The sequence below is a fragment of the Dermacentor andersoni genome, chromosome 3 (assembly GCF_023375885.2).
Source record: "Dermacentor andersoni chromosome 3, qqDerAnde1_hic_scaffold, whole genome shotgun sequence".
Classification (NCBI taxonomy): domain Eukaryota; kingdom Metazoa; phylum Arthropoda; class Arachnida; order Ixodida; family Ixodidae; genus Dermacentor; species Dermacentor andersoni.
The window spans coordinates 228,731,437-228,758,133 of NC_092816.1; the positions used below are offsets into that span (position 1 = coordinate 228,731,437).

Sequence of the window (26,697 nt, forward strand, 5' to 3'; positions counted from 1 at the left end):
TGAACCACTGGGTCAGAGTACAAGGCGTCACTACGACAACGTAACGAGTAAGGTAATGAAGCTGGAATGATGACGATTGAACAGCCACAATGGCATCACTACAGCGGTGTGACAACGAATCACGACGGTATGACGATGGCATGAATAGCTGGAATGATGGTGATGCAATGACCCCGATAGTATCACAGCCACGAGCCGATACCTACTGCCAAAAGCTATTGGACAACTTGGGCAACTGGGTCCATGCTGGAAGGCATGACAAGCACAATCACGAGGCTGGAATGATGAGTTCGAAACTACCCCCGACACATCACGACCAGGAGCACATACCTAGTAACCCAAGCAGGTAGACAACCTGGGCCACAGGAGATGGACGGACAGGACGGACAGGACGGGATGGATAGATGGAAGCCTCTTGGCTGCACCGGTCAATTTTGGCTTCTACTGGCAAGCAGGCAAAAAGCCTTACGCACATCATCATTGTGACTGCCTGCTCTTTATGTTCTTAAATTGTGTACCTACTCACCTTTGTTTTGATATGTTGTTTCAAAGTGACCCCTAATGTCTTGCCTCTTTTAACGGTATCTTTAGCGTATGAAATTACCTTTTATTGGGCTTCATGTACATGAAGGACCCAAGTGGGCCAAAGCTTCCAGGGGAGTCTCCAAAAACATTGACAACAATTTTTAATAACCAAGTACAAAACTGGTTGCACAAGTGCACTACTGGTTCCAGAACTTTGCCTTCATAATTAAACAAGTTGTACACGAGTATAGCCACTACAAACACCTTTGCTCCCCATCATTAGTATACTGTTATGCTGGACAATAGACTATCGTCTTGTTTTATAGCTCTGTCACACTAAACAACTTTTACAGAGCAAATAACCAGACAATCCTTCCATGCGAAACAGCCATCAGTAACACATTTGCAGACAATGTTGCCAAATTGTTTCCCTTGTGTGCGCTGTGTAGGGAGTGAAGGAGTGTGCCACTTGACATTAATTTGGCCTTTGGAGCAAGCACAGCATGTTCGCCTACTTGTTCTTGTCAAGTTGTGACTGCTCCTTCAGGAACCTGCAACAAGAGAGATTGATTGATTAATGGGTTTTATGGTGCAAGGGCCACTTCTGGTTAAAGAGTGCCAAATGCATGGTGTAATGAGGTATTAATGGTAGTAAAGAATGTAGCAGGGCTGTAAAGGGACCTAAAATAAGTCTCTCTAAATTGCTTAAAGTATAAATATATAAAATGATGGCTGTGATTAGTGATGTGTGCTGTAATCGCAAAAATCTTTTCAAAGATTTTACATTCCATTTACTTCCATTAAGCGAGGCAAATATGAGACAGTAGCACTAGTGCCTCAACAGAGTCCTTTGATGCAAGGGCCCGTGCACGTGATCTTCAAATATGCTTGCACTGCAGCTACAACCTGAAGGTAGTGCTACAAATAACCTGGCCAAATGATTTTTAAGGGTGTCAGTTTTTGTTTAAAAAAAAACAGCTTTCAGTTTTTTCCGAAAGGTGAAGCATCATACGGTATCAGTTGAGGAAGTATTGGCAAAGCCAGTGGGATACTGAAGCATCAAACAATGTGCCAAAATTAGGGAACTGGATATTTAAGAGGACGGAAAAACACCAGGAAGTGCTTCTTTGAAGATTAAGGATAGGCCATAAAAATTTTTGCTTTCGGTTGCGATGGCAAATTAGTAGTAGACAGCTATACAAATTAAGGATACTAGTTTTATTGGCTGTATAAAGTTGTAAACACTGACTTACTAACTAAAATAACAAGCACAGTGTAACCTGCGCACAGGCAATCATGAACACATCCCGCTCGATGACTGCAGAAACTCGCTGTCAAAATGCTGGAGTGAGGAAACGTGGCAGCAGCAGTGAGCGAATCGACCTTCGTGTTATTTCTCGCTTCAACGTGAACAAAACGTCGAAAGCACAGCATATACGAAGCTATCAGCATTCGGCACATGCACTTTGTCCACATCGCATATCGCTCTCAAAATACGGCACCCGCACCCGCCGGGGTTGCTTAGTGGCTTTGGTATTGGGCTGCTAAGCACATGGTCACGGGATTGAATCTCGGCCACGGCGGCCGCATTTCGATGGGGACAAAATGCGAAAACATTAAAGAACCCCAGGTGGCCTGAATTTCTGTATCCCCCAGTACAGCGTGCCTCATAATCAGATCATTTTGGCACATAAAACCCCATAATTTAAGATGTGGCACCTGCATGGCCATGTCATAAGCAGCAGCCGCCAGAGTAAGATGCCCCCTCTCCTTCACCTTCCTCCCTCGTGCGCACGAGATTGAGCCGCGATCATCAGCTGACCCTTGCAAGATTTCACTTGCACATAGAGCATATGAAGTGAAGCGACAATGTTATCTTGTTTGCACTTTATACGGAACATCACGGCAGCGGTAGAAATGCCGTTGGAGTGTCCGTATAGTTGCTATTGCAATAAAAGTTTAGGACTGTGTCAAAATTGAAAAGCAGTTTATTGCTGAGAAAAAATGCGGGGTAAACAGGTACATGCTCACCATACAGGGAGGGGAAATACTTATTTCTCTCTGCTTTTTATTCAAGCCACTGAAGAAGAACCTGGATAACTGTAAGGCTATAGCCGCATCTACTCCATGTTGGAGGATCACTTCCAGTCAGCAGGTTAGAGTGAGTGCCGTAGGTATGGCCTGTCCTTAATCTGCAAAGAAGCACTTCCTTGTGTCCTTCTGCCCTCTCAGATATCCCGTTCGCTAATTTTGCCTTATGATGCGCAGACTGTTTGATACTTCAGTACCTCATTTGCTTTGCCAATACTTACTCAACTGATGCTGTTGAAGAAGGGCTTGGGGTTTGCGGCGGCTGATGAGTGCGCCTCACTATCTCCCAAAGCTGGCAGTACTCCAGTAATGTTTGAGGCCACCGCCACCTTGAAGCTACTGACAGTCTTTTGACAGTGATGCATTCATAATTTACATGCATACTTCTTCCAGTGATGCCCTCTTAATGTGCCCGAAATCACAATGTAGCTAAACCCGCTAACAATACACCTCAGCTCAGCCAAAACCATAAAAGCATGCTGATATTACGCTGCACAATTATGATTCAGCAGAATATAATAGCGATGCCATCATCAGGTGATCGTGATAACGATGGTTTTTTGCCATCCTGTTTGAAATGGCACGGTGACAGTCAAGCTAATCAAGTTATAGATATTTATCTTCAAATTTCATAATGAAGATATTTGTCTACCACTTTGTCAAGCATTTGTCTAGCATTTTGTCTATGCCTCCTCAATCTTTTCTCTCTTCCTTAAAACCTCTAATCTACCTTGCATGGTAACCTGTGCCTGTAACAGAGCTGGTCCCATGAATTTCTTCCCTGCTTTTTCTAAGTGTCCCTTAATGCTTCCATTAGTGCTTCTGGGGGTGAACATTTCCTACACATCTCGCTTGGTAAATATTTTCGCATTCCATTAGGATGTACTGACTTGCCTAAGGATTTTTGCTGCAGCAGACATGTGTCACCCTGCTGCAAATATTTGCTGTGGCATGCTTTTGTTTTTAGGCAACTGGCTTGTGCCTCAAATAGCAAGGCATTGTTCTTTGTATTATCGTACAGATTCTCCCTTCCAATTTCTCTCTTGCCATTCTTGTAAATCTCAATTGTCCTTTTTGTTTCTACCCTTGTCACCAAATTTACTGTCTCTAGCTGTTCCCATCACTTTTTCTTTGATGGCTCCCTGTTGTTTATCTACACTTTCCACTACCCTGCCCTTGGTTGCCAACTTTCTTAACGGCTTCATTCTGTATCCTTATTTTGAGGTAAAAATATTTGGGCTCCTTAGTCGCCCGTTTACTTTCATCCATATTCCAGAGTATTCACCACTAATTTTTCTCAGCACTTATCTGACTTCAAGAGAGACCTAACCCATGTCTCCCTGCACTGCCTCATTTTTGGTTTTTACATGGGCCCCCCAAGGCCAAGAAGGCTTACAAATATTTGGGTAACTTCCAACCCCAACAAGATGTCTGATTTTAAGCACAGAATGGCATTTGTGAAAGTCAGCGCTGGCACCATTACGCCTTTCCAGATTCCTCGCACCGTCTCATATTTATTGCAGCTCCACAGTGCTCTGTGTTTCATTATTGCTTCAGTTTGCTTCCCCTCATTCTTCACTTGGCAGAAGTGCCTCGGGTCGTGCCTCCTGCAAGGTCTGAGGCAGCTACTGATCAAAGACCCATTCTTAGTGCACAACTCCACAGAGGTAGTCCAGTTCCTCATGGAGTCAAGCATCAAAAGAGTGCAGGCTTTCTCGGTAGACATGAATTTTTTTATTCCCTCCCTCAAAATGGTCTTTTCGCAGTTGTGCAGAAGGCATTGAGGTGATAGGCGAGGTCTGTAGTATATCAGTTTCAGTTTCTGTTTGCCCTTACACGCCGCCAGTGGTGCCATTGTTGTCACCTGTATATATACATACCCCTGAATGGACACAACATACCTCTGTATATATACATATATTTTACGTGCCACAATATGATTCCCCTAACCAACTTAGGCCACCTAGGTGCACCCAAGTGCACGAGCGTTCTTTCTTTCATCATCATCATCAGCCTAGTTACGCCCACTGCAGGGCGAAGGCCTCTCCCATACTTCTCCAACTACCCCGGTCATGTACTAATTGTGGCCATGTTGTCCCTGCAAACGTCTTAATGTCATCTGCCCACCTAACTTTCTGCCGCCCCCTGCTACGCTTCCCTTCCCTTGGAATCCAGTCCGTAGCTCTTAGTGACCATCGGTTATCTTCCCTCCTCATTACATGTCCGGCCCATGCCCATTTCTTTTTCTTGATTTCAACTAAGATGTCGTTTACCCGCGTTTGTTGCCTCACCCAATCTGCTCTTTTCTTATCCCTTAACGTTACACCCATCATTCTTCTTTCCATAGCTCGTTGCGTCCTCCTCAATTTCAGCAGAACCCTTTTCGTAAGCCTCCAGGTTTCTGCCCCATATGTCAGTACTGGTAACACACAGCTGTTGTACACTTTCCTTTTGAGGGATAGTGGCAACCTACTGTTCATGATTTGAGAATGCCTGCCAAACACACCCCAACCCATTCTTATTCTTTTGGTTATTTCAGTCTCATGATCCGGATCCGTGGTCACTACCTGCCCTAAGTAGATGTATTCCCTTACCACTTCCAGTGTTTCGCTGCCTATCGTAAACTGCTGTTCTCTTCCGAGACTGTTAAACAGTACTTTAGTTTTCTGCAGATTAATTTTCAGACCCACCCTTCTGCTTTGCCTCTCCAGGTCAGTGAGCATGCATTGCAATTGGTCTCCTGAGTTACTAAGCAAGGCAATATCATCAGCGAATCGCAAGTTGCTAGGGTATTCTCCACCAACTTTTATCCCCAATTCTTCCCACTCCAGGCCTCTGAATACCTCCTGTAAACATGCTGTGAATAGCATTGGAGATATCGTATCTCCCTGTCTGACGCCTTTCTTTATAGGGATTTTGTTGCTTTCTTTGTGGAGGACTACGGTGGCTGTGGAGCCGCTATAGATATCTTCCAGTATTTTTACATATGGCTCATCTACACCCTGATTCCGTAATGCCTCCATGACTGCTGAGGTTTCGACTGAATCAAACGCTTTCTCGTAATCAATGAAAGCTATATATAAGGGTTGGTTATATTCTGCACATTTCTCTATCACTTGATTTATAGTGTGAATATGGTCTATTGTTGAGTAGCCTTTACGGAATCCTGCCTGGTCCTTTGGTTGACAGAAGTCTAAGGTGTTCCTGATTCTATTTGCGATTACCTTAGTAAATACTTTGTAGGCAACGGACAGTAAGCTGATCGGTCTATAATTTTTCAAGTCTTTGGCGTCCCCTTTCTTATGGATTAGGATTATGTTAGCGTTCTTCCAAGATTCCGGTACGCTCGAGGTTATGAGGCATTGCGTATACAGGGTGGCCAGTTTCTCTAGAACAATCTGACCACCGTCCTTCAACAAATCTGCTGTTACCTGATCCTCCCCAGCTGCCTTCCCCCTTTGCATAGCTCCTAAGGCTTTCTTTACTTCTTCTGGCGTTACCTGTGGGATTTCGAATTCCTCTAGGCTATTCTCTCTTCCACTATCGTCGTGGGTGTCACTGGTACTGTATAAATCTCTATAGAACTCCTCAGCCACTTGAACTATCTCATCCATATTAGTAACGATATTGCCGGCTTTGTCTCTTAACGCACACATCTGATTCTTGCCTATTCCTAGTTTCTTCTTCACTGTTTTTAGGCTTCCTCCGTTCCTGAGAGCCTGTTCAATTTTATCCATATTATAGTTCCTGATGTCCGCTGTCTTACGCTTGTTGATTAACTTAGAAAGTTCTGCCAGTTCTATTCTAGCTGTAGGATTAGAGGCTTTCATACATTGGCGTTTCTTGATCAGATCTTTCGTCTCCTGCGATAGCTTACTGGTTTCCTGTCTAATGGCGTTACCACCGACTTCTATTGCGCACTCCTTAATGATGCCCATGAGATTGTCGTTCATTGCTTCAACACTAAGGTCCTCTTCCTGAGTTAAAGCCGAATACCTGTTCTGTAGTTTGATCCGGAATTCCTCTAGTTTCCCTCTTACCGCTAACTCATTGATTGGCTTCTTGTGTACCAGTTTCTTTCGTTCCCTCCTCAAGTCTAGGCTAATTCGAGTTCTTACCATCCTGTGGTCACTGCAGCGTACCTTGCCGAGCACGTCTACATCTTGAATGATGCCAGGGTTCGCGCAGAGTATGAAGTCGATTTTATTTCTAGTCTCACCATTCGGGCTCCTCCACGTCCACTTTCGGCTAACCCGCTTGCGGAAAAAGGTATTCATTATCCGCATATTATTCTGTTCTGCAAACTATACTAATAATTCTCCTCTGCTATTCCTAGAGCCTATGCCATATTCCCCCACTGACTTGTCTCCAGCCTGCTTCTTGCCTACCCTGGCATTGAAGTCGCCCATCAGTATAGTGTATTTTGTTTTGACTTTACCCATCGCCGATTCTACGTCTTCATAAAAGCTTTCGACTTCCTGGTCATCGTGACTAGATGTAGGAGCGTAGACCTGTACAACCTTCATTTTGTACCTCTTATTAAGTTTCACAACAAGACATGCCACCCTCTCGTTAATGCTATAGAATTCCTGTATGTTACCAGCTATTTCCTTATTAATCAGGAATCCGACTCCTAGTTCTCGTCTCTCCGCTAAGCCCCGGTAACACAGTACATGCCCGCTTTTTAGCACTGTATATGCTTCTTTTGTCCTCCTAACCTCACTGAGCCCTATTATATCCCATTTACTACCCTCTAATTCCTCCAATAACACTGCTAGACTCGCCTCACTAGATAGCGTTCTAACGTTAAACGTTGCCAGGTTCAGATTCCAATGGCGGCCTGTCCGGAGCCAGGTATTCTTAGCACCCTCTGCAGCGTCACAGATCTGACCGCCGCCGTGGTCAGTTGCTTCGCGGCTGCTGGGGACTGAGGGCCGGGGTTCGATTGTTGTGGCCAAGTACTGCACCAGGGTGGCCAATCCTGCTCTGGTGAGAGAGTGCATTACCGGTTCTGGTCTCCGGGATCAGGCCGCACTCCAGGCCTGTTTGTGCAATTTTCTCAACACACGGTTTTTTTTTGTTTTTGTATTTTCCGGTGGAGAATAGCGCGGCACCGGGATTTGAATCACCGTCCTCTTGCACTGGAGACGGATACTCTCCCGTCCCCGTAGGAGTTAAATTAAAAGTTAATTTATGGGGTTTTACGTGACAAAACCACTTTCTGATTATGCACGTCGTAGTGGAGGACTCCGAAAATTTCGACCACCTGGGGTTCTTTAACGTGCACCTAATTCTAAGTACACGGGTGTTTTCGCATTTCGCCCCCATCGAAATGCGGCCGCCGTGGTCGGGGTCCGATCCCGCGACCTCATGCTCAGCAGTCTAACACCATAACCACTGAGCAACCACGGCGGGTCCCGCAGGAGTTGTACGCCTCATTTAACCTACAGTGGTGCCCTATTTGGTCAGTCAAGGTGGACCAATTTGAGCTCGGTTATACCGCATGGATGGCACTGGGCTAGAGAACCTGGTATTTATGACCTGCATATGTGAGTGTGAGGCCATACATATTTGAGGATATATATCTTTCTTTTTTTTTTTTTCTTAGGAGGGTTCCCGTACAGTGATAAAATAAAGGAAAAGACATTAAAGAAAGAAAAAAAAGAAAGAAAAAGGGGCGAGAAAAAAAAAAAGGAACATAACAGGTGATTTGAACTCGTGACCCTTCGATGTTGCCCGGAAAGATAGCTCAGTCGGTTGGTTCGTCAGGCCCCAGGCTATTTTCAAGCTCCACAGCTCCAGCTCCGAGCCTCACACTTACGTGGAAAGAGACTCATGTTGTCCGCGATTTCCCCCATCATCTTAAAAGATGATGGGGGAAATATGCGCTCACCGAGAGGGCATCGTCAGCACGAGACATCCGCAAGGCACCTTACAGAGATGTGGAGAGCTTCGCGGCCGGAACGAAGCATCCCTTCTCCGCCGGCCAAGAGGGGGAAACGCGCTTTCCGATCGCTCAAGGTTGCGCGGACAATGCCTACCTCTAGCGTCTAGGAAAAGCTTAACCAGGTGCGATGGCGGCACGCATAGCGTGGGAAGCTAGCCGCCAGAATAACTATACCAAGGACTGCTGCTGATGAGGGCGAAATACCTTTGTGTAATTATAATAACCCTAATAGGACTACTTTCGAGAAAAAAAAAAAGAAATAGGAAACGGCCCAGAGGGCTATACTACGAGAGCTATGACTGATAGTTTTCTATATATATATATATATATATATATATATATATATATATATATATATATATATATATATATATATTCATCTCATCTATGGGATCGCATGCGTGCGCTGTTGCTTTGTCTCTGCGTGTAGTATAGTTAAGAGAGCCAGTTTAAGGGCGGAGAAGAAGAAAGAAAAGAAAAGCAAAAAACTGCAGCGCCGTGGTTTTAAAGCGCACCCGTGGTAGAGAAACGGAATGCGATATAAGCGTGCGTAGCCATGATACGCACACGACAAACTGCCTTAAAATATTTAGACTTGATGGAAAGCTTCGGTAACAAACGATAGCACAGCAATCAGCCCTCGAATATAATTATAACCCTAATACTAATTGTAAATATTCATCTCATCTATGGGATCTAATGCGCGCACTGTTGCTTTGTCTCTGCGTGTAGTAGTTGAGAGAGCCAGTTTAAGGGAGGCGAAGAAGGAAGGAAAAGAGAGTCTCTGAAGCAAAATTGCAGCGCCGTGGTTTTAAAGCGCACACGTGGTAGAGAAACGGAAGGCTATATAAGCGTACGTGGCCATGGTACGAACCCGACAAAGTGCCTTAAAATATTTAGACTTGAGGGAAAGCTTCGTTAACAAACTATAACACGGCAATCAGCACTCGAATACGACGAGAGAAATTATTGAGACGTGGAAAACTCCCTTGAAATAAATAAGGTTTGTGAGACAAATGCTTCTAAGTATTGAACCTCTTAAAAGATGAGGGGAAATTTGTGCTCCCCGAGAGGGCATCGTCCGTACGTATGGTCTATTCCGAGTGGTTGGAAGGCATACTTTCTAGGAAAAATGGCCGCTCGAGAAGAAGAGCGAACTCGAGCGGCTTTAGGGGCTAGGAAAACTGCCTTAAAATATTTAGACTTGAGGGAAAGCTTCGTTAACAAACTATAACACGGCAATCAGCACTCGAATACGACGAGAGAAATTACTGAGACGTGGAAAATTCCCTTGAAAAAAAAAATCTGGTTTGCGAGACAAATGCTTGTATGTATTGAACCTCTTAAAAGATGATGGGGGAAATATGCCCTCACCGAGAGGGCATCGTCAGCACGAGACATCCGCAAGGCACCTTACAGAGATGTGGAGAGCTTCGCGGCCGGAACGAAGCATCCCTTCTCCGCCGGCCAAGAGGGGGAAACGCGCTTTCCGATCGCTCAAGGTTGCGCGGACAATGCCTACCTCTAGCGTCTAGGAAAAGCTTAACCAGGTGCGATGGCGGCACGCATAGCGTGGGAAGCTAGCCGCCAGAATAACTATACCAAGGACTGCTGCTGATGAGGGCGAAATACCTTTGTGTAATTATAATAACCCTAATAGGACTACTTTCGAGAAAAAAAAAAAAAGAAATAGGAAACGGCCCAGAGGGCTATACTACGAGAGCTATGACTGATAGTTTTCTATATATATATATATATATATATATATATTCATCTCATCTATGGGATCGCATGCGCGCGCTGTTGCTTTGTCTCTGCGTGTAGTATAGTTAAGAGAGCCAGTTTAAGGGCGGAGAAGAAGAAAGAAAAGAAAAGCAAAAAACTGCAGCGCCGTGGTTTTAAAGCGCACCCGTGGTAGAGAAACGGAATGCGATATAAGCGTGCGTAGCCATGATACGCACACGACAGACTGCCTTAAAATATTTAGACTTGAGGGAAAGCTTCGGTAACAAACGATAGCACAGCAATCAGCCCTCGAATATAATTATAACCCTAATACTAATTGTAAATATTCATCTCATCTATGGGATCTAATGCGCGCGCTGTTGCTTTGTCTCTGCGTGTAGTAGTTGAGAGAGCCAGTTTAAGGGAGGCGAAGAAGGAAGGAAAAGAGAGTCTCTGAAGCAAAATTGCAGCGCCGCGGTTTTAAAGCGCACACGTGGTAGAGAAACGGAAGGCTATATAAGCGTACGTGGCCATGGTACGAACCCGACAAAGTGCCTTAAAATATTTAGACTTGAGGGAAAGCTTCGTTAACAAACTATAACACGGCAATCAGCACTCGAATACGACGAGAGAAATTATTGAGACGTGGAAAACTCCCTTGAAATAAATAAGGTTTGTGAGACAAATGCTTCTAAGTATTGAACCTCTTAAAAGATGAGGGGAAATTTGTGCTCCCCGAGAGGGCATCGTCCGTACGTATGGTCTATTCCGAGTGGTTGGAAGGCATACTTTCTAGGAAAAATGGCCGCTCGAGAAGAAGAGCGAACTCGAGCGGCTTTAGGGGCTAGGAAAACTGCCTTAAAATATTTAGACTTGAGGGAAAGCTTCGTTAACAAACTATAACACGGCAATCAGCACTCGAATACGACGAGAGAAATTACTGAGACGTGGAAAATTCCCTTGAAAAAAAAAATCTGGTTTGCGAGACAAATGCTTGTATGTATTGAACCTCTTAAAAGATGATGGGGGAAATATGCCCTCACCGAGAGGGCATCGTCAGCACGAGACATCCGCAAGGCACCTTACAGAGATGTGGAGAGCTTCGCGGCCGGAACGAAGCATCCCTTCTCCGCCGGCCAAGAGGGGGAAACGCGCTTTCCGATCGCTCAAGGTTGCGCGGACAATGCCTACCTCTAGCGTCTAGGAAAAGCTTAACCAGGTGCGATGGCGGCACGCATAGCGTGGGAAGCTAGCCGCCAGAATAACTATACCAAGGACTGCTGCTGATGAGGGCGAAATACCTTTGTGTAATTATAATAACCCTAATAGGACTACTTTCGAGAAAAAAAACAAAGAAATAGGAAACGTCCCAGAGGGCTATACTACGAGAGCTATGACTGATAGTTTTCTATATATATATATATATATTCATCTCATCTATGGGATCGCATGCGCGCGCTGTTGCTTTGTCTCTGCGTGTAGTATAGTTAAGAGAGCCAGTTTAAGGGCGGAGAAGAAGAAAGAAAAGAAAAGCAAAAAACTGCAGCGCCGTGGTTTTAAAGCGCACCCGTGGTAGAGAAACAGAATGCGATATAAGCGTGCGTAGCCATGATACGCACACGACAAACTGCCTTAAAATATTTAGACTTGAGGGAAAGCTTCGGTAACAAACGATAGCACAGCAATCAGCCCTCGAATATAATTATAACCCTAATACTAATTGTAAATATTCATCTCATCTATGGGATCTAATGCGCGCGCTGTTGCTTTGTCTCTGCGTGTAGTAGTTGAGAGAGCCAGTTTAAGGGAGGCGAAGAAGGAAGGAAAAGAGAGTCTCTGAAGCAAAATTGCAGCGCCGTGGTTTTAAAGCGCACACGTGGTAGAGAAACGGAAGGCTATATAAGCGTACGTGGCCATGGTACGAACCCGACAAAGTGCCTTAAAATATTTAGACTTGAGGGAAAGCTTCGTTAACAAACTATAACACGGCAATCAGCACTCGAATACGACGAGAGAAATTATTGAGACGTGGAAAACTCCCTTGAAATAAATAAGGTTTGTGAGACAAATGCTTCTAAGTATTGAACCTCTTAAAAGATGAGGGGAAATTTGTGCTCCCCGAGAGGGCATCGTCCGTACGTATGGTCTATTCCGAGTGGTTGGAAGGCATACTTTCTAGGAAAAATGGCCGCTCGAGAAGAAGAGCGAACTCGAGCGGCTTTAGGGGCTAGGAAAACTGCCTTAAAATATTTAGACTTGAGGGAAAGCTTCGTTAACAAACTATAGCACGGCAATCAGCACTCGAATACGACGAGAGAAATTACTGAGACGTGGAAAATTCCCTTGAAAAAAAAATCTGGTTTGCGAGACAAATGCTTGTATGTATTTGAACCTCTTAAAAGATGATGGGGGAAATATGCGCTCACCGAGAGGGCATCGTCAGCACGAGACATCCGCAAGGCACATTTACCTAAATCCTCTAAATGCGGCTGCCATCGCAGGAATCAACCCACAATCTCCGGCGCCATAGCTGGTAAGCCACTGCAGCAGGCTGTCAACATTGTTTCATAGTAGTGGTGAAAAAGGTAGCTCAATATTTGAAAAACATTTGAAAGGCATTCTGTATAGGGTCATTCCATGCCGAACGTCCCAAACATTGCACTCGACCCTCTACAATTCTATTCTAAAAAATTTCAGATGATCATTTTAGTGCACTATTTGCCCTCGTAAAGCATTTATAGAAGAAAAATGTTTTTCTGTCTCTTGCAGTGATTTGAATGTTGCCTTAGTGGGAGAAACCTAGGTTGTCAAAGAATACTCTAAAAAATACAATACTGCATGGAATGCCTTAAATATCTGTTATTTGCTAGAAAAGGAATGGCACTTTCTTATTCTCTCCCATTGGCAGCCATTACTATGTCTCACGAAGTGATTTGTTGTGAAGCAATGCAGCAATTCTGCACCCATTCTGATTATTTTTTTTAATTCTACAAAGTTTGCAGATACAATATGACTATGACACATGGCTGGATAGTTGGCAGTAAGCGTGTCAAAAAAGTATTGAAGTCGATGATCGAGTAGTTATAAGTGGAAGGGGTGCAAACATTGGAAAATGTGTGAAATGCACCATGGTCAGGCACATGTAGATTGGCAATGTGGTTCAAGTAAAAATGCATACTTCTGGTCATTTGGAATAGTAAACAAAAGAGATTGATTTGTGAAGGTTTAATCAAAATGATTTTTGTATTAAGCGAGAACAAACATTTTATGTTGAGCGTTTGCCGCGTCCTTGGGCACCGGCCTGTAAGTCTGCTTCACTGCACTGCCACACTTCCTTGGGGAACAGAAATGTGTGGCAACCACGCGAGTGGCAAAATCGTATGCTGCTGTGTGTTTTCACGTTTCGACATGCATTCTTTGGCTTTCCACAGTGCCACAGACAAAGTGTCAGAGAAAACGGGAGATGGTTCTTTTAGAAATATATTGTTATATAATAAAAGTACAAAGCAGACACTGGGCATACACTTATAGTTCTTTATAGGCAGCTCGCTTAAACATTACTCGCGCATTCGTGCCTCGGAGCCAACTGGTGCTTCGGATTCTTATGCCCCGCTCTTCAGCAGAGGCGAACTTTACTCCGGTGACTGCGTCGTGGAGTGAGCATGCGGCACCTGCGGTTCGTCTTTCAGCCACATCCCTTGGCAGCAGGTAAGATAAGCATCGTGAATGGTGAGTCTACTGCTATCATGTCATATTTTACACAGACAGCCTGTACAATGGAAAGTGAGAGCGATAACTATCTAAAAGTACGATGACACCTTACGATTACCAAGCTGAAGGCATCCATCGCATGCAGCGTGGGGTTTACTCTTTGACTGCATACCTTTGAAGAAGGTTCTAGCTTGGAACGGAGGCAAGAAGATGATAGTATTGCTTCTCTGACAGCGGCTGACATGATGGAAGAAAGACGAGAAAGTTGCCGTGCCAGTGCTTCTGCAAATGAAGCTTCTGCCTCTGAAGGTAGGCATCAATCATTTTAAAGCGTTTTTATTTTTTGGTTTGCGAATCAACTAGTAAGTTATGTCTCAGGCCCTCGTCTTCACAGGACTCGCTTGTTTGTTTTTGTTTTTTGACGATTTAGAACTGTCAAGCAAAATGAAGATTGTGCTTGACCTCATGTTTCCGATCTACACGTGATGATAGGATTGAAAGAAGTGATTAATGATTTTCTTTTTCTGTTCATTACACTTTCTTATAAAAATTTGTGTGCCAAACCAACTGCGCAAGCACTAATTCTGGAGTAAGAGTAACTTTGATGGCACAGTACTACATACTTATTTAAGAACACAGCAGCAGGATGTTTCTATGCACTGTTACGTTTCGCCTACAACGCGCGGTAATGCCGGCGCGGATGCAACGGACGCCGGGGCTTTGTTCAAAGCGGCGGACATTTTGGCCCGTTCGACGCCGCCGAAACGCCTACCCGCCAAGCGTGTCCAAGCGTGTTTCAGTGCCACGTGTCTTCGTGCGTGCGTGTGTGTGTGTGTGTGCCCACGCTTGTCAAAGCGCGGCAGCCGGGGAGCGGAGCTCCCCACGTGAGGAGCCAGCAGGTTTGTCCGTCGGCGGGTTGGCGATGCGTCACTACACTCGGTTCAGCAGGTCTCTCGGCTCGACCGTGCGCGCCGTCGTGGGCTCATGCTCCGCCGTGTCGTGGGCTCATCCCGTGACCTTCCTTCTGGCCCGCGACGCCGAGAGTATAAGAGCAGCTGCCCCCGGACGCCAGGAGAGAGGCTCCGATTTGTACTGTTGAGTTACGTGCTCTCCCGTCTCTCCACTCCGGTCGACCTGACCGGCCGCTCTTTTGCGTTGTTAGAATAAACAAGTTGTTCTGTTACCAGTCTTCTCATGCTTTGCCGAGACCTTCGGATGCTTCCAGTGCCCCAGGCCGCCAGGCCAACGCTACCCTTGGGGCTTGCGACCCATTGGCAATAACGGGCGTCAGCACCGAGACCCCAACAACTCGTGCCAGCGGTGCGATTCCTACAACTGGTTGCCAGCGGTGAGATCGCGACAACGGAGGCCAGCAGCGAAGAGATGCGGTTGACTGTATGCTGAGCAGCACAACGACCATCCGGGAGCAGTGCAACGAGCCCTGTGTGATGACTGGTTGCCTGCAGCGGAACGACTGCGCTGAATTCTTGGCTGCGAGGTTTGGTGAGTGCGGGACTTTCTTCTTCTGAGTTTTGCCAGGCTTTTGTTAGTGTCAGAAACAGAGCTGGTAATTGTGGTTGTCGTTGCTGCCGGGTTAGTTTGCGGCAAGACAATAGTAGGCAGTAGAGAAAGCAGCATTCAGAGCAGCCATGGATTTGAAGTCGTTGCGCAAACCGATATTGCTGGAGCTTGCAAGAGAGTTGGGTCTGGATGTCTCAGACAAACTCAGAAAACCAGAACTGCTAAGGGCTATTCTTGAGTTAGAAGCTGAGGATGACGAGCTGTCGGATTGCCTTGAGACCATTGAGGAGCGGGCAAAAAGACAGGAGCGCGAACTTAAAGAACAAAAAGAGAAAGAAAAAGAAGAGCGCGACCGTCAACACGCTTTGGAAATGAAGCGTCTCGAGTTAGAGATGGAACGCGCTCGTAATGGAAGTCAGGCACACGGTGCAGGAGAACGAGTATTGTTCAAAATGACTGACCTGATGCGGCCGTTTAAGCTTGGAGAGGACATTGGTTTGTTCCTGGTTAACTTTGAGCGAACGTGCGAGAAGCAGGGGTTCTCTCGGGAAACGTGGCCACAGCGCTTGCTCACTTTGCTACCCGGCGAGGCGGCCGACGTAGTTGCTCGCTTGGAGAGAGAGGAGGCAGAGGATTTCGACAAAGTGAAATCGAGTCTGCTAAAAAAGTACCGGCTGTCAGCGGAGGCGTTCCGTCGGAAGTTTCGGGAAAATGAGAAAGGCAAAAGTGAGTCATATACAGAGTTTGCGTACAGGCTTATGTCAAACATGCAGGAGTGGCTCAAAGAAGAGAAAGCGTTTGGTGACCACGAGAAAGTTCTGCAGTGTTTCGGGCTAGAACAGTTTTATAGTCGGTTACCTGAGAACGTGCGGTACTGGGTCTTGGATAGGCCAGACGTTAGTACGGTGGCTCGAGCCGCTGAGCTAGCCGAGGAGTTTGTGACGCGTCGGGCTCGCGGAGCTAAGGACGGTCAAAAGGGTGAATTTGGCTCCAAGTTTGAGAGGCCGAAGTTCACACCCATGAGAGCAAAGGGGGATACACGTAGTGCGGATGCGAGTGAAAGCAGTCCGACCGAACGTACGGAGACGGCGGCAACCGAAGCCGAACGCAGAAAGCGGTTCGAGACGAGGCAAGCGCGCGTTTGTTATACGTGCCAGAAGCAGGGTCACTTTTCGGCGCAGTGTCCAGAAACAAAAACAAAAGTCGTGTTTTTGTCTTTATGCAGCACTGACGAGAACATGAAGCTTCTCGAGCCTTACATGCGAGACCTCCTCGTGAACGGGAAAGAGTGCCGAGTGCTTCGCGATTCCGCAGCTACAATGGATGTAGTTCACCCCTCTTACGTAGAACCCGATATGTTCACGGGCGAGTGCGCATGGATCAAGCAAGCAGTGGAAGCTCATAGCGTGTGTCTGCCGGTAGCAAAAGTGCTTATTGAAGGACCTTTCAGAGCACTTGAGACGGAGGCCGCAGTGTCATCTATGCTGCCCCCCCAGTACCCGTACTTATTTTCGAACAGGTCCGATCACCTCCTGCGCGAGAAGGGGCTTTTGTTTGGTGAGGCTAGCGTTCAGGCCTTAACCAGATCGAAGGTTCGGGAGCTCGCTGCAAAGGCGGTAGTTGCGGGGCCGACGTTGTTGAACGATGAGAAAGGGTCAGAGGTGCAGCAAGCTGGTATTCAGAGCACGCCCGAACGGGATAAAATTGAGCCTGTAGCGTTAAAGGCACCAGATACTGGAGAGGAAATTCCCGATGCGGGAAAGCTAGAAGAGCTTCCGGTCGAGCTTCCGGGACTAGGCTCAGTGACGAACAGGAAAGACACCGATCAAGTCATTAGTGACTTAATAAGTAAAGCCTCGCTGTCGCCTGAGCAGAAAACCGAACTACACCAGGTCTTACAAGAGTTTCAAGGTCTGTTCTCTGAGAGGCCTGGTAGGACTTCTGTCCTTACTCATGACATAGAACTTACCTCCCCAGAGCCAGTACGATCCAAGGCGTACCGGGTGTCACCCCGCCAGAGCGATATTATGGAGGCTGAGGTAACGAAAATGCTACAGCTCGGTGTTATTGAAGCGGGTGAGAGTGATTATACCTCCCCTTTGATTTTAGTTGAGGTACCGGGCAAGGAACCTCGTCCTTGCGTCGACTACCGCAGGCTTAATTCCATCACTAAGGATCAAATTTATCCGATCCCTAACATCGAGGAGCGCCTGGAGAGAGTGAGTAGCGCTCAGTTTATTTCCACCCTAGATCTTGTCAGGGGTTATTGGCAGGTTCCACTTACAGAAGAGGCTAGTAGGTATGCGGCGTTCATTTCACCAATGGGGACATTCCGTCCTAAAGTTTTGAGTTTTGGTTTGAAGAACGCGCCATACTGCTTTTCAAGCCTCATGGATAAAGTGTTGCGGGGACAGCAAGAATTCGCTTTACCGTATCTAGACGACGTAGCGATATTCTCCGCATCCTGGCCTGAGCATATGGCGCACTTGCGGGCTGTGCTAACCCGCCTGCGCGATGCGGGCTTGACAGTCAAGGCTCCCAAGTGCCAGTTAGCACAGGCCGAGGTTGTCTACCTCGGACACGTGATTGGTCGGGGTCGTCGCCGCCCCTCTGAAATAAAGGTGGCCGCTGTGCGAGACTTCCCGCAACCGCGCACGAAGACCGATATTCGGTCGTTCTTAGGTGTCGCCGGCTACTATCAGAGGTACATCCCCAGGTACTCTGATATCGCGGCTCCCTTGACGGATGCTCTAAGAAAGACAGAGCCGCAAACAGTCGTCTGGGATGAGACAAAGGAAAGAGCTTTTAGCGCCCTAAAGAGCGCCCTAACAAGCCAGCCTGTGCTATGATCGCCCGACTACACAAAAGGGTTCGTTGTTCAGTGTGATGCTAGTGAGCGAGGCATGGGCGTTGTACTGTGCCAACGGGAAAGTGGAGAAGTAGAACACCCCGTCCTGTATGCTAGTCGTAAGCTGACGAGTCGTGAGCAGGCGTATAGCGCCACCGAGAAAGAGTGTGCGTGTATCGTGTGGGCCGTTCAGAAATTGTCATGTTACCTAGCTGGCTCGAGGTTTATCATTGAAACGGATCACTGCCCTCTCCAATGGCTGCAGACCATCTCTCCCAAAAATGGCCGCCTCCTGCGCTGGAGCCTCGCTTTGCAACAATATTCCTTTGAGGTGCGTTACAAAAAGGGGAGTCTCAACGGTAACGCCGATGGCTTAAGTCGAAGCCCCTAACGTGGGAATCAGCCTCAAAATTGCTTGTTACGGATGTTTTTCTTCCTGAGGCAGGATTTTTTTACTTATTGCTTTTGTGTAGTGTTTCAAAGTGATGATGTGCTTTCTAGTGCAATTTTCCGATTTGTGGACGCGTTCTGAGTGCTGCTAAACTACTGTAAGGAACTAGGCAGCAGTATAAAAGGGGAAAGAGCCTGGCAGGGCTTAGTGAGGGTTGTGCCGTGCTTGCTGACTGAGCGGTTGACTTTCAGGCGTGGTTCTAACGCTTGCCGGAAACGAGAACAAAAATGTCAACTCTCCCGAAGTCACTTTGCAGTGTCCTGTGTGAACCTGAACGTGAGAACGAGGCCTTCTCTGTGCGCTGCGCTCAAGAAACGCCAACGGACGCCCGACTTCGGTTATGAGCATCATCGAGCGACATCCCTCCGGACAGCGAATGCAGTCCCCTGACCATCGGGATCTCCTTCCCCCGGCGGGGCGGTCTGTTACGTTTCGCCTACAACGCGCGGTAATGCCGGCGCGGATGCAACGGACGCCGGGGCTTTGTTCAAAGCGGCGGACATTTTGGCCCGTTCGACGCCGCCGAAACGCCTACCCGCCAAGCGTGTCCAAGCGTGTTTCAGTGCCACGTGTCTTCGTGCGTGCGTGTGTGTGTGTGTGTGCCCACGCTTGTCAAAGCGCGGCAGCCGGGGAGCGGAGCTCCCCACGTGAGGAGCCAGCAGGTTTGTCCGTCGGCGGGTTGGCGATGCGTCACTACACTCGGTTCAGCAGGTCTCTCGGCTCGACCGTGCGCGCCGTCGTGGGCTCATGCTCCGCCGTGTCGTGGGCTCATCCCGTGACCTTCCTTCTGGCCCGCGACGCCGAGAGTATAAGAGCAGCTGCCCCCGGACGCCAGGAGAGAGGCTCCGATTTGTACTGTTGAGTTACGTGCTCTCCCGTCTCTCCACTCCGGTCGACCTGACCGGCCGCTCTTTTGCGTTGTTAGAATAAACAAGTTGTTCTGTTACCAGTCTTCTCATGCTTTGCCGAGACCTTCGGATGCTTCCAGTGCCCCAGGCCGCCAGGCCAACGCTACCCTTGGGGCTTGCGACCCATTGGCAATAACGGGCGTCAGCACCGAGACCCCAACAACTCGTGCCAGCGGTGCGATTCCTACAGCACGTTTATGTTCCATTTCCTAGATTTCAGGAAAGTGAATGATCCAAGTGAACACCTGCGTGTTCACTTGGCCCTACGGATTGCCACAAGACAACACAATCAAAGCAACAGCAGATATTTAATGTGCAAGATCTCAGAGAAATAGATTGTCGCCTCTTGAGAATGCGGTGCAAACGTACGCAAGGCATCTCTACCGTGTACTCCTATCACTATACCGCGTTTGTGAAACGGTACACTACTCATATGATGTCGAATTTGTGCTCTAACCCGTTCCTCGTGCATGTAAAAAAATGTGCCTGGCACATGCATTATTACCGCAACTTTGGCTGACCTCCAACCTATGCTGGGACTCATTCCTGGGGAGAGCTTTTGCATGATGTGCAAATGCGTGTGTTATGCATGTGTGCGTGTGCTATACCGAACGCTACAAGCTCTGAAGGTTCCATCTCTGATTCAAGTGAGCCGGAAGCTGCCACAGGGGTGAGTCCTTTAAAAAGAAAGTGTGGAAGAAAGGCTCGACAGACCTATGCAAAGACGAAGGTCAAATGGCTCCACAGAACCACCAAAAGGGCAGTCTATTCATGCCTGGGCCTTTAACAGCTGTCAAAGTCTGCTGAGCATAACAGCGGTGAGTTTTCTTTTGGTGACTACATAACTCTAATGAAACAGTTGAAAGAACAATATGAGAATGAAAAATAACGACAAAGAAAAATACAGATTTTGACACGAGCCCCCATTTCATGGTCCCATGTAAAATTTATGAATTACTTCGGTACATCGAAGCGAAAGGCACGCGAAGCGATTCGTGTCACAGCAAAGGACGGCATTCTTGGCCCACCGTAAAAAAACAGGACACCCCATTGGCAAAGAAGTCAAACTTTCAGTGAAGAAATTTTATGAAGACGATTCGGTTTCACACTCTCTACCAGGAAGACATCATCTGCAGTAAACAAAAGTGACTGCTTTTGCTAAATCTGCGAGAGCTTTATGAGGAATGGAAAAAAAAGTTGCAATCTCAAATGCAGATTCTCTTCATTTGCAGATTTGCGTTCACCACACTGCATTTTGGCCGAAGGAAGTGGCACCCCCACAGTTTGCGTGTGCATGGCGCACCAGAACTTCAAACTGATCCTCAATGCCGCAGGATTCACACAAAGAACGGAATTGTTAACAGTTGTATGGTCATCGACTTCAACACTTTTTTGACATGCTTACTGCCAACTATTTAGCCATGTGACATAATCTTACTGTGTCTGCAAACTTTGTAGAACATTTAAAAAATAATCGAAATTGGCGCAGACCTGCTGCATTGCTTCACCACAAAGCACTTCGTGAGACATAGTAGTGGCCGCCAATGGGACAGAACAAGAAAGCTCCATTCCTTTTCCAGCAAATAACAGATATTTAAGGCATTCTGTGCAGTATTGTATTTTTGAACGTATTCTTTGACAACCTAGGTTTCGCCCACTATAAGCCAATATTCAAATCACTTTAAGAGACAAAATATTTTTTCTTCCAGAAATACTTTAAAGGGCAAATAGTGCACTAAAATGATCATCCGCAATTTTTCAGAATAGAATGGGAGAGGATCGAGTGCAAAGTTTGGGAAGTTTGGCGTGGAATGACCCTATTCAATTCGATTCACCTTTGACACTATTCAATTTGGCCTAAAAAGTTAGTATTCGCACATTCCTATTCAAATCAGAGAAGGTACCATTGTGTTGAAAGTGGGACAAAGGTGGAATGTTCTTTGTGCCACCTGTATTCAATTTCATCCCACAGGGATATTGTTGTCTTGAGACACTTGAGTTTTACCACAACCACTGTATGGCTTACTGCACAAACTTGTCATGAACAGCACAAAGACTACACATACACAGCATGTGCCATGTCGCGTCCACGGCCATTGCTGTCACAGCATCCATTCCAGTCCAATGAATCTTTGTGCAAGGTACTTTGCTATTGCCATGGCCTGTGCACTGCCTCTGTGACTTGGCCTATTTCTTTGCAGTGGTAGTGACCTCTTGATATGCAGGTCAAATGTGAGCAACAGTTTCGATTCTTTGTGCAATGAGGACCCCTTGGAAACAGAAATTGCGAGTGTACCTGCATCTGCGAGTAAACATGAAGATAGCAGCTCACCATTGGCAGGGTGACAGGTTTCTTGTGTCCTGCAGGTCCACAGTAGTCTTGGCATGCTGCCGGTAGAACTGCCTGCATGCAGAGTTACCAGTCACCAGAGCAGTGAGACAAGGCTCCCACAGACATTGAAAGTGCATGCATCATACTATGAATACCAAATGGGCACTAGTCTATGTACCTACCACAGGCTTTGTATCCAGTATGTCAGTTATGGGCAGTTAAGGATTGGCCTAAACTTTGCCCTTCCCGCTGTGAAATACCTTTATTCTAACCCAACTTGTCATCACAATTCTGTTTTCCTGCACACATTAGACTGCTATTCCTGCACTACATTATCTGGATCATTAAAGATAAAAGAAATTGCTTAAGATATCATAAATAGTGAGCATTACTGTTCCAATGTTACCTAGACTTAGCAATAGGTCGTGTCCAAATCCACAACCCAGTGGTGGCACCCTCTGGAAAGACAGGCAGATCTTAAAGGCAATGCTTTTGCTGCCCGCATGCAATGGAAACAATTTCAAAAGCCAGGAATATGTCATAGACATATTGCTTTACACATACTCAGAAGTGTCACGACTTATTTATGCATTGGAAGTTATGCGATGGATTATGAAGTTAGTTATGAAAGACAGAAAGAACTGCTCTGAATAAATGTTTGTACAGCTAGCATGAAAGACAACAGAACCCCAAAGAACATTAAAAATAGCTGCAATATGTTTCTTAAAGTCATGCCAGAAGCTGTAGACTCATTATTCCAATGCTGGCTGGATAATTGCAGCACTAGATTTCCTGCAAGCAATCCTAGTTTGAACCTCATGTGGGAAAGCTTGTGTTCTGAGTGCGAGCAATATGTGCATTTCTGTAGGACAACAGTTTACCAACCCACCTTCATTCTAGGAGATAGTACAGTGGAGGATATGATTGCACGACCCAATGCAAAGCATGATAATATACCACTGCTCCATAAATTTCCAGGGTGTGTGTGTTGGTCCATAAGTTTACGGGGTGTGCGTGTTGCGAAACATGTGAATCCCTACATGGTTTCACACATCGTCAATAGCTTGCTGATCACCATGTTGGCCGTTCACTCATATGTGCATTTCACCGGGATCACAGTTTACAAACAAACATTTATGCCATGAAATATTACAATGTAGGATATAATTGCACAACTCAACACAAACCATGAAAACATACATACCATTGCTCCACAAGTTTACAGGGTGTGTGTTTAGGGAAGAATGTGAATTTATGAATGATTTTGAATGTCATCAATAGCATTGCTGATGATGATGTTGGCCACTCACGATTTACTGCAGGCCCAGCATTCAGATTCTGTACACAGTAAACTTGGCATGAAATGTAAAGTATTATCCATATTGTAACATCAAGCACCCAGCGATATGCTGGATTATGGGCCCAATCTCACGTCAGACTGGTGTGGCATACTGAAAGGTGATGGGTACTGGTGCCAAAAGCAGCTTTAGAGTGAGAAAAATGCGGTCCCTGCCAGCAACCAAGAGCCCTTTATTGCGATAAAAAAAGTCTAATGAAGAAGAACAGGAAGCAAGCAGTAGTGGCCCACTATCATCGATATAGGGCACAAGCACAGATCGCAAGCTGTTGGCGCAGAGACCATTGTTCTCTAGTCACTGTGCTGGTTTTTCACCTGCCCCTTGCCATCAATATATCCCCCTATCAACGTAGTGGAGGTGCATGATACCCCTTCAAACCTAAAGCTCCGAAGCCAGACATTACCCACCACCGTTCCGACAATGCCTGATAACTCCACCCAGCAAGGTGCCGCCCAATCTCCGTCGGCCATCGTGTCCCGCGTGCTGTGCTAGTGCACTCCCACTTTCTTCAGCAGCACCAATGACCATGACATAGAAGACTGGCTGGCGTTATCTGAAAGGGTGAGTGTGCACAAGTGGGACGACGCTACAAAACTATGCGACGTCCTGTTCTACCTAACAGATGTCGCAAACCGCTGGAACCACGAGTCTGACTTCGCCCCTTGGACTGCTTTCAAAACAAGCTTCGCAGACGTGTTTGGGCGCCCCTCAGTGCACAAGCTTTGCGCTGAACAGCATCTACGTGGGTGTGTGCAGCAGCAGGGTGAGAACTCTATGAGCTATATCAAAGACCATGATTGTGCAAGACAGGATCAGGCACATCATGAAAGGCATAGACAATGCCTTTCACATGCTGCTGGCTAAGGACCTGCGGACCATGCCTGAGCTCGTGACCTTGTGCCAGAGCTTCGACTGTCATGTTCCTGTATCAAGGCCAGCATTACAGGAAGTGGTCACTCACAAATGGATTCTTTACAACATTCCATTCTACATAAGGAAGAAGGGTCGCAGTGCCAATTGCTAAATTTGTTTATTTTATTTCAATAGTGCTAGCCCCAGATAGGGGCCATGGCAGGATGGGACTGACATTAGTACACATCAAAATAGTAAAACAGTAAACAAATAAAGAAAACAAAACTTAAAAGCATACTATACATATGATTAGTAAACACAAGTATGGAAGTACAAAGCATTAAAAACAAGAAATGCCACAAAACAAATTTCACATATACGGTTCAATGAACGCCTGAAATTGATCCATGTCATCCACTTCAAGTAACTTACTATCAAGGTCATTCCACTCGACTACTGAGCAAGGAAAAAAGGAGTACTTAAGAACATTGTTTTTTGTTTGAAAAGGAAGCAAACTAAAATTATTTCTGTGTCTTGTAGCATAACGAAGAGACTGTGTGACATATTCATGAGTGTTGCTTTTTAATTTGCCTTTAACAAATTTAAACAAGAAACACAAGTGCGCTCTTATTTCTGTCTGATAACGCCTTCAAGCCTGCTCTATCCCTTAGTTCAGTAATGGAAATAATGCCATACTGATTGAAAATGAAGCTGACTGCTTTCTTTTGCACCCTTTCTACTTTATTGATATCAACAGAAGTAAATAGATCCAATATTATACTGCCATATTCAAGAAGAGGTAAAAGAAGAGAGTTGTATGCTAAAAGTTTAAGTTCTTTAGAGGAATTATGAAGACATCGCTTCAAACAATGCAATTTTGTCATAGTGTTATTAGCAACATGGTTAATATGACAGACCCAACACAGATCATGATAGCAAATCTATGGAAGAAAATGAATTATGGTGGATATTGTAATAGGCGGGCTCTTCTTTTATAAAAGAGGCACGCACCAGAGGTTACCAGAAAGTTTTCTATATGCTGACACCTGGCATCACACCAGGGGTCACCCCACAAAGTGCTGGCAGTATTAAAACCACCAGCGATAATATGTGGTTCTGGGAGCTCATCAATCAGCTTGTAGAATTATTTTGCTAAGATGGTAAGAAGGCCGTATGTAAATGCAACAGATTGTTATTAATTTGTGAAAGAGAATCACTCACACAGACACCACCTCAAGGAAAGCCTGGAGAATAAGATTTTGGCAAGCAACACTTATCTACAGCTATTACTACATTTCCGGATGAGGCCACAGCATCATCATGATTGTTCTGGAAGATAGCATACTGTCTGAGCAAGTTTGTTAGTGTGGGTTTTAAACGTGTTTCCTAAACACACAGCATCTTTGGATTATATTTATGGAGGAGTTTTCTGATATCGCCAAGATTATGGAGAAACATACTCAGGGTGCTTACCAAGTTGACATTTCCAAATTCCCTGAGTTTGAAATGAAAACGGGATGTGTTGTTGTTGCAAAAATATTCTTTAAACATTTGGTCACGTTTCTGGTGCGTTTTCCCTTTTTCTTTCGCAGTAGCGAAGGCTGTGGCATTGGTTGCCATTTAACATTGGTTGCTAAGGTGGCCATTTAACAATTGATAAAAGAATTTCAGACGATGTATTTTGGCTCTGTCACAAAGCATAGACAACTCTGCTCGGTGCAGTAGCTCAGTAGGGGAATCAGTTCGCTTGTAGCTGTTATAGATAAACCTTGCTGCCTTGCATTGTACGGCAACCAGCGTAGAAATGTTGTTTTTTGTGTAGGGGAACCACACTATATTCGCATATTCCAGCATCAGCCTAACAAAAGTGATGTACGATAAGCGCTTTGTATCTGCGGCAGCGTAATATAGTGTTTAAAGAAAAACCACTTGTTCATTGCTTTCTCCATCAGCTGTTACACATGCGTAGCCCAGGTGAGATCAGATGAAATCAAAACCCCCAAATATTTGTACTGAGTCACTGTATGAAGCAAGACACCGTCAAAGGTATACGGAAACAATAGTTTACTTTCTTCTTGCTTACGTTCATTGTGACTGTTTTTTCAGAATTAACTACCATCTGCCAATCTCGGCACCACTGGGCTACATTGTGCAGGGAATTGTTAAGGCCGATTTGGTGGCTAATGTCTTTAATCTCACTTTAAAGTATGCCATCATCTGCAAATAATCTAATTTTAATGTTTACTGTTTCAACAATATCATCTATAAATAACAAAAACAAGAGAGGGGCCAGAACAGATCCCTGTGGGACACTTGAAAGGACCTTGACAGTGTCGGAGTTATGTCCATTGTAGTGAACGAACTGGTAGCGATTTAAAAGGTAGTCGCTTATCCAGTCAATTATTGGACCATTGCCAAGTTTTTCTGG

The 26,697-nt window shown here is 45.8% G+C and overlaps 1 protein-coding gene across 1 annotated transcript in view; it reads right to left on the bottom strand.

The window, feature by feature from the left end:
• Positions 1-669: 669 nt before the first annotated feature.
• Positions 670-26,697, bottom strand: part of mRpS23 (mitochondrial ribosomal protein S23) — a 78,680-nt gene continuing 52,652 nt past the window's right edge. The window contains exons 3-4 of the mRNA XM_050183692.3: positions 22,060-22,131; positions 670-1,076 (exon numbers count right to left, since the gene is read on the bottom strand). Coding sequence (XP_050039649.2) covers positions 1,037-1,076; positions 22,060-22,131 — 112 coding nt within the window. The 3' untranslated portion in view covers positions 670-1,036. The remainder of the gene's footprint in view (positions 1,077-22,059; positions 22,132-26,697) is intronic.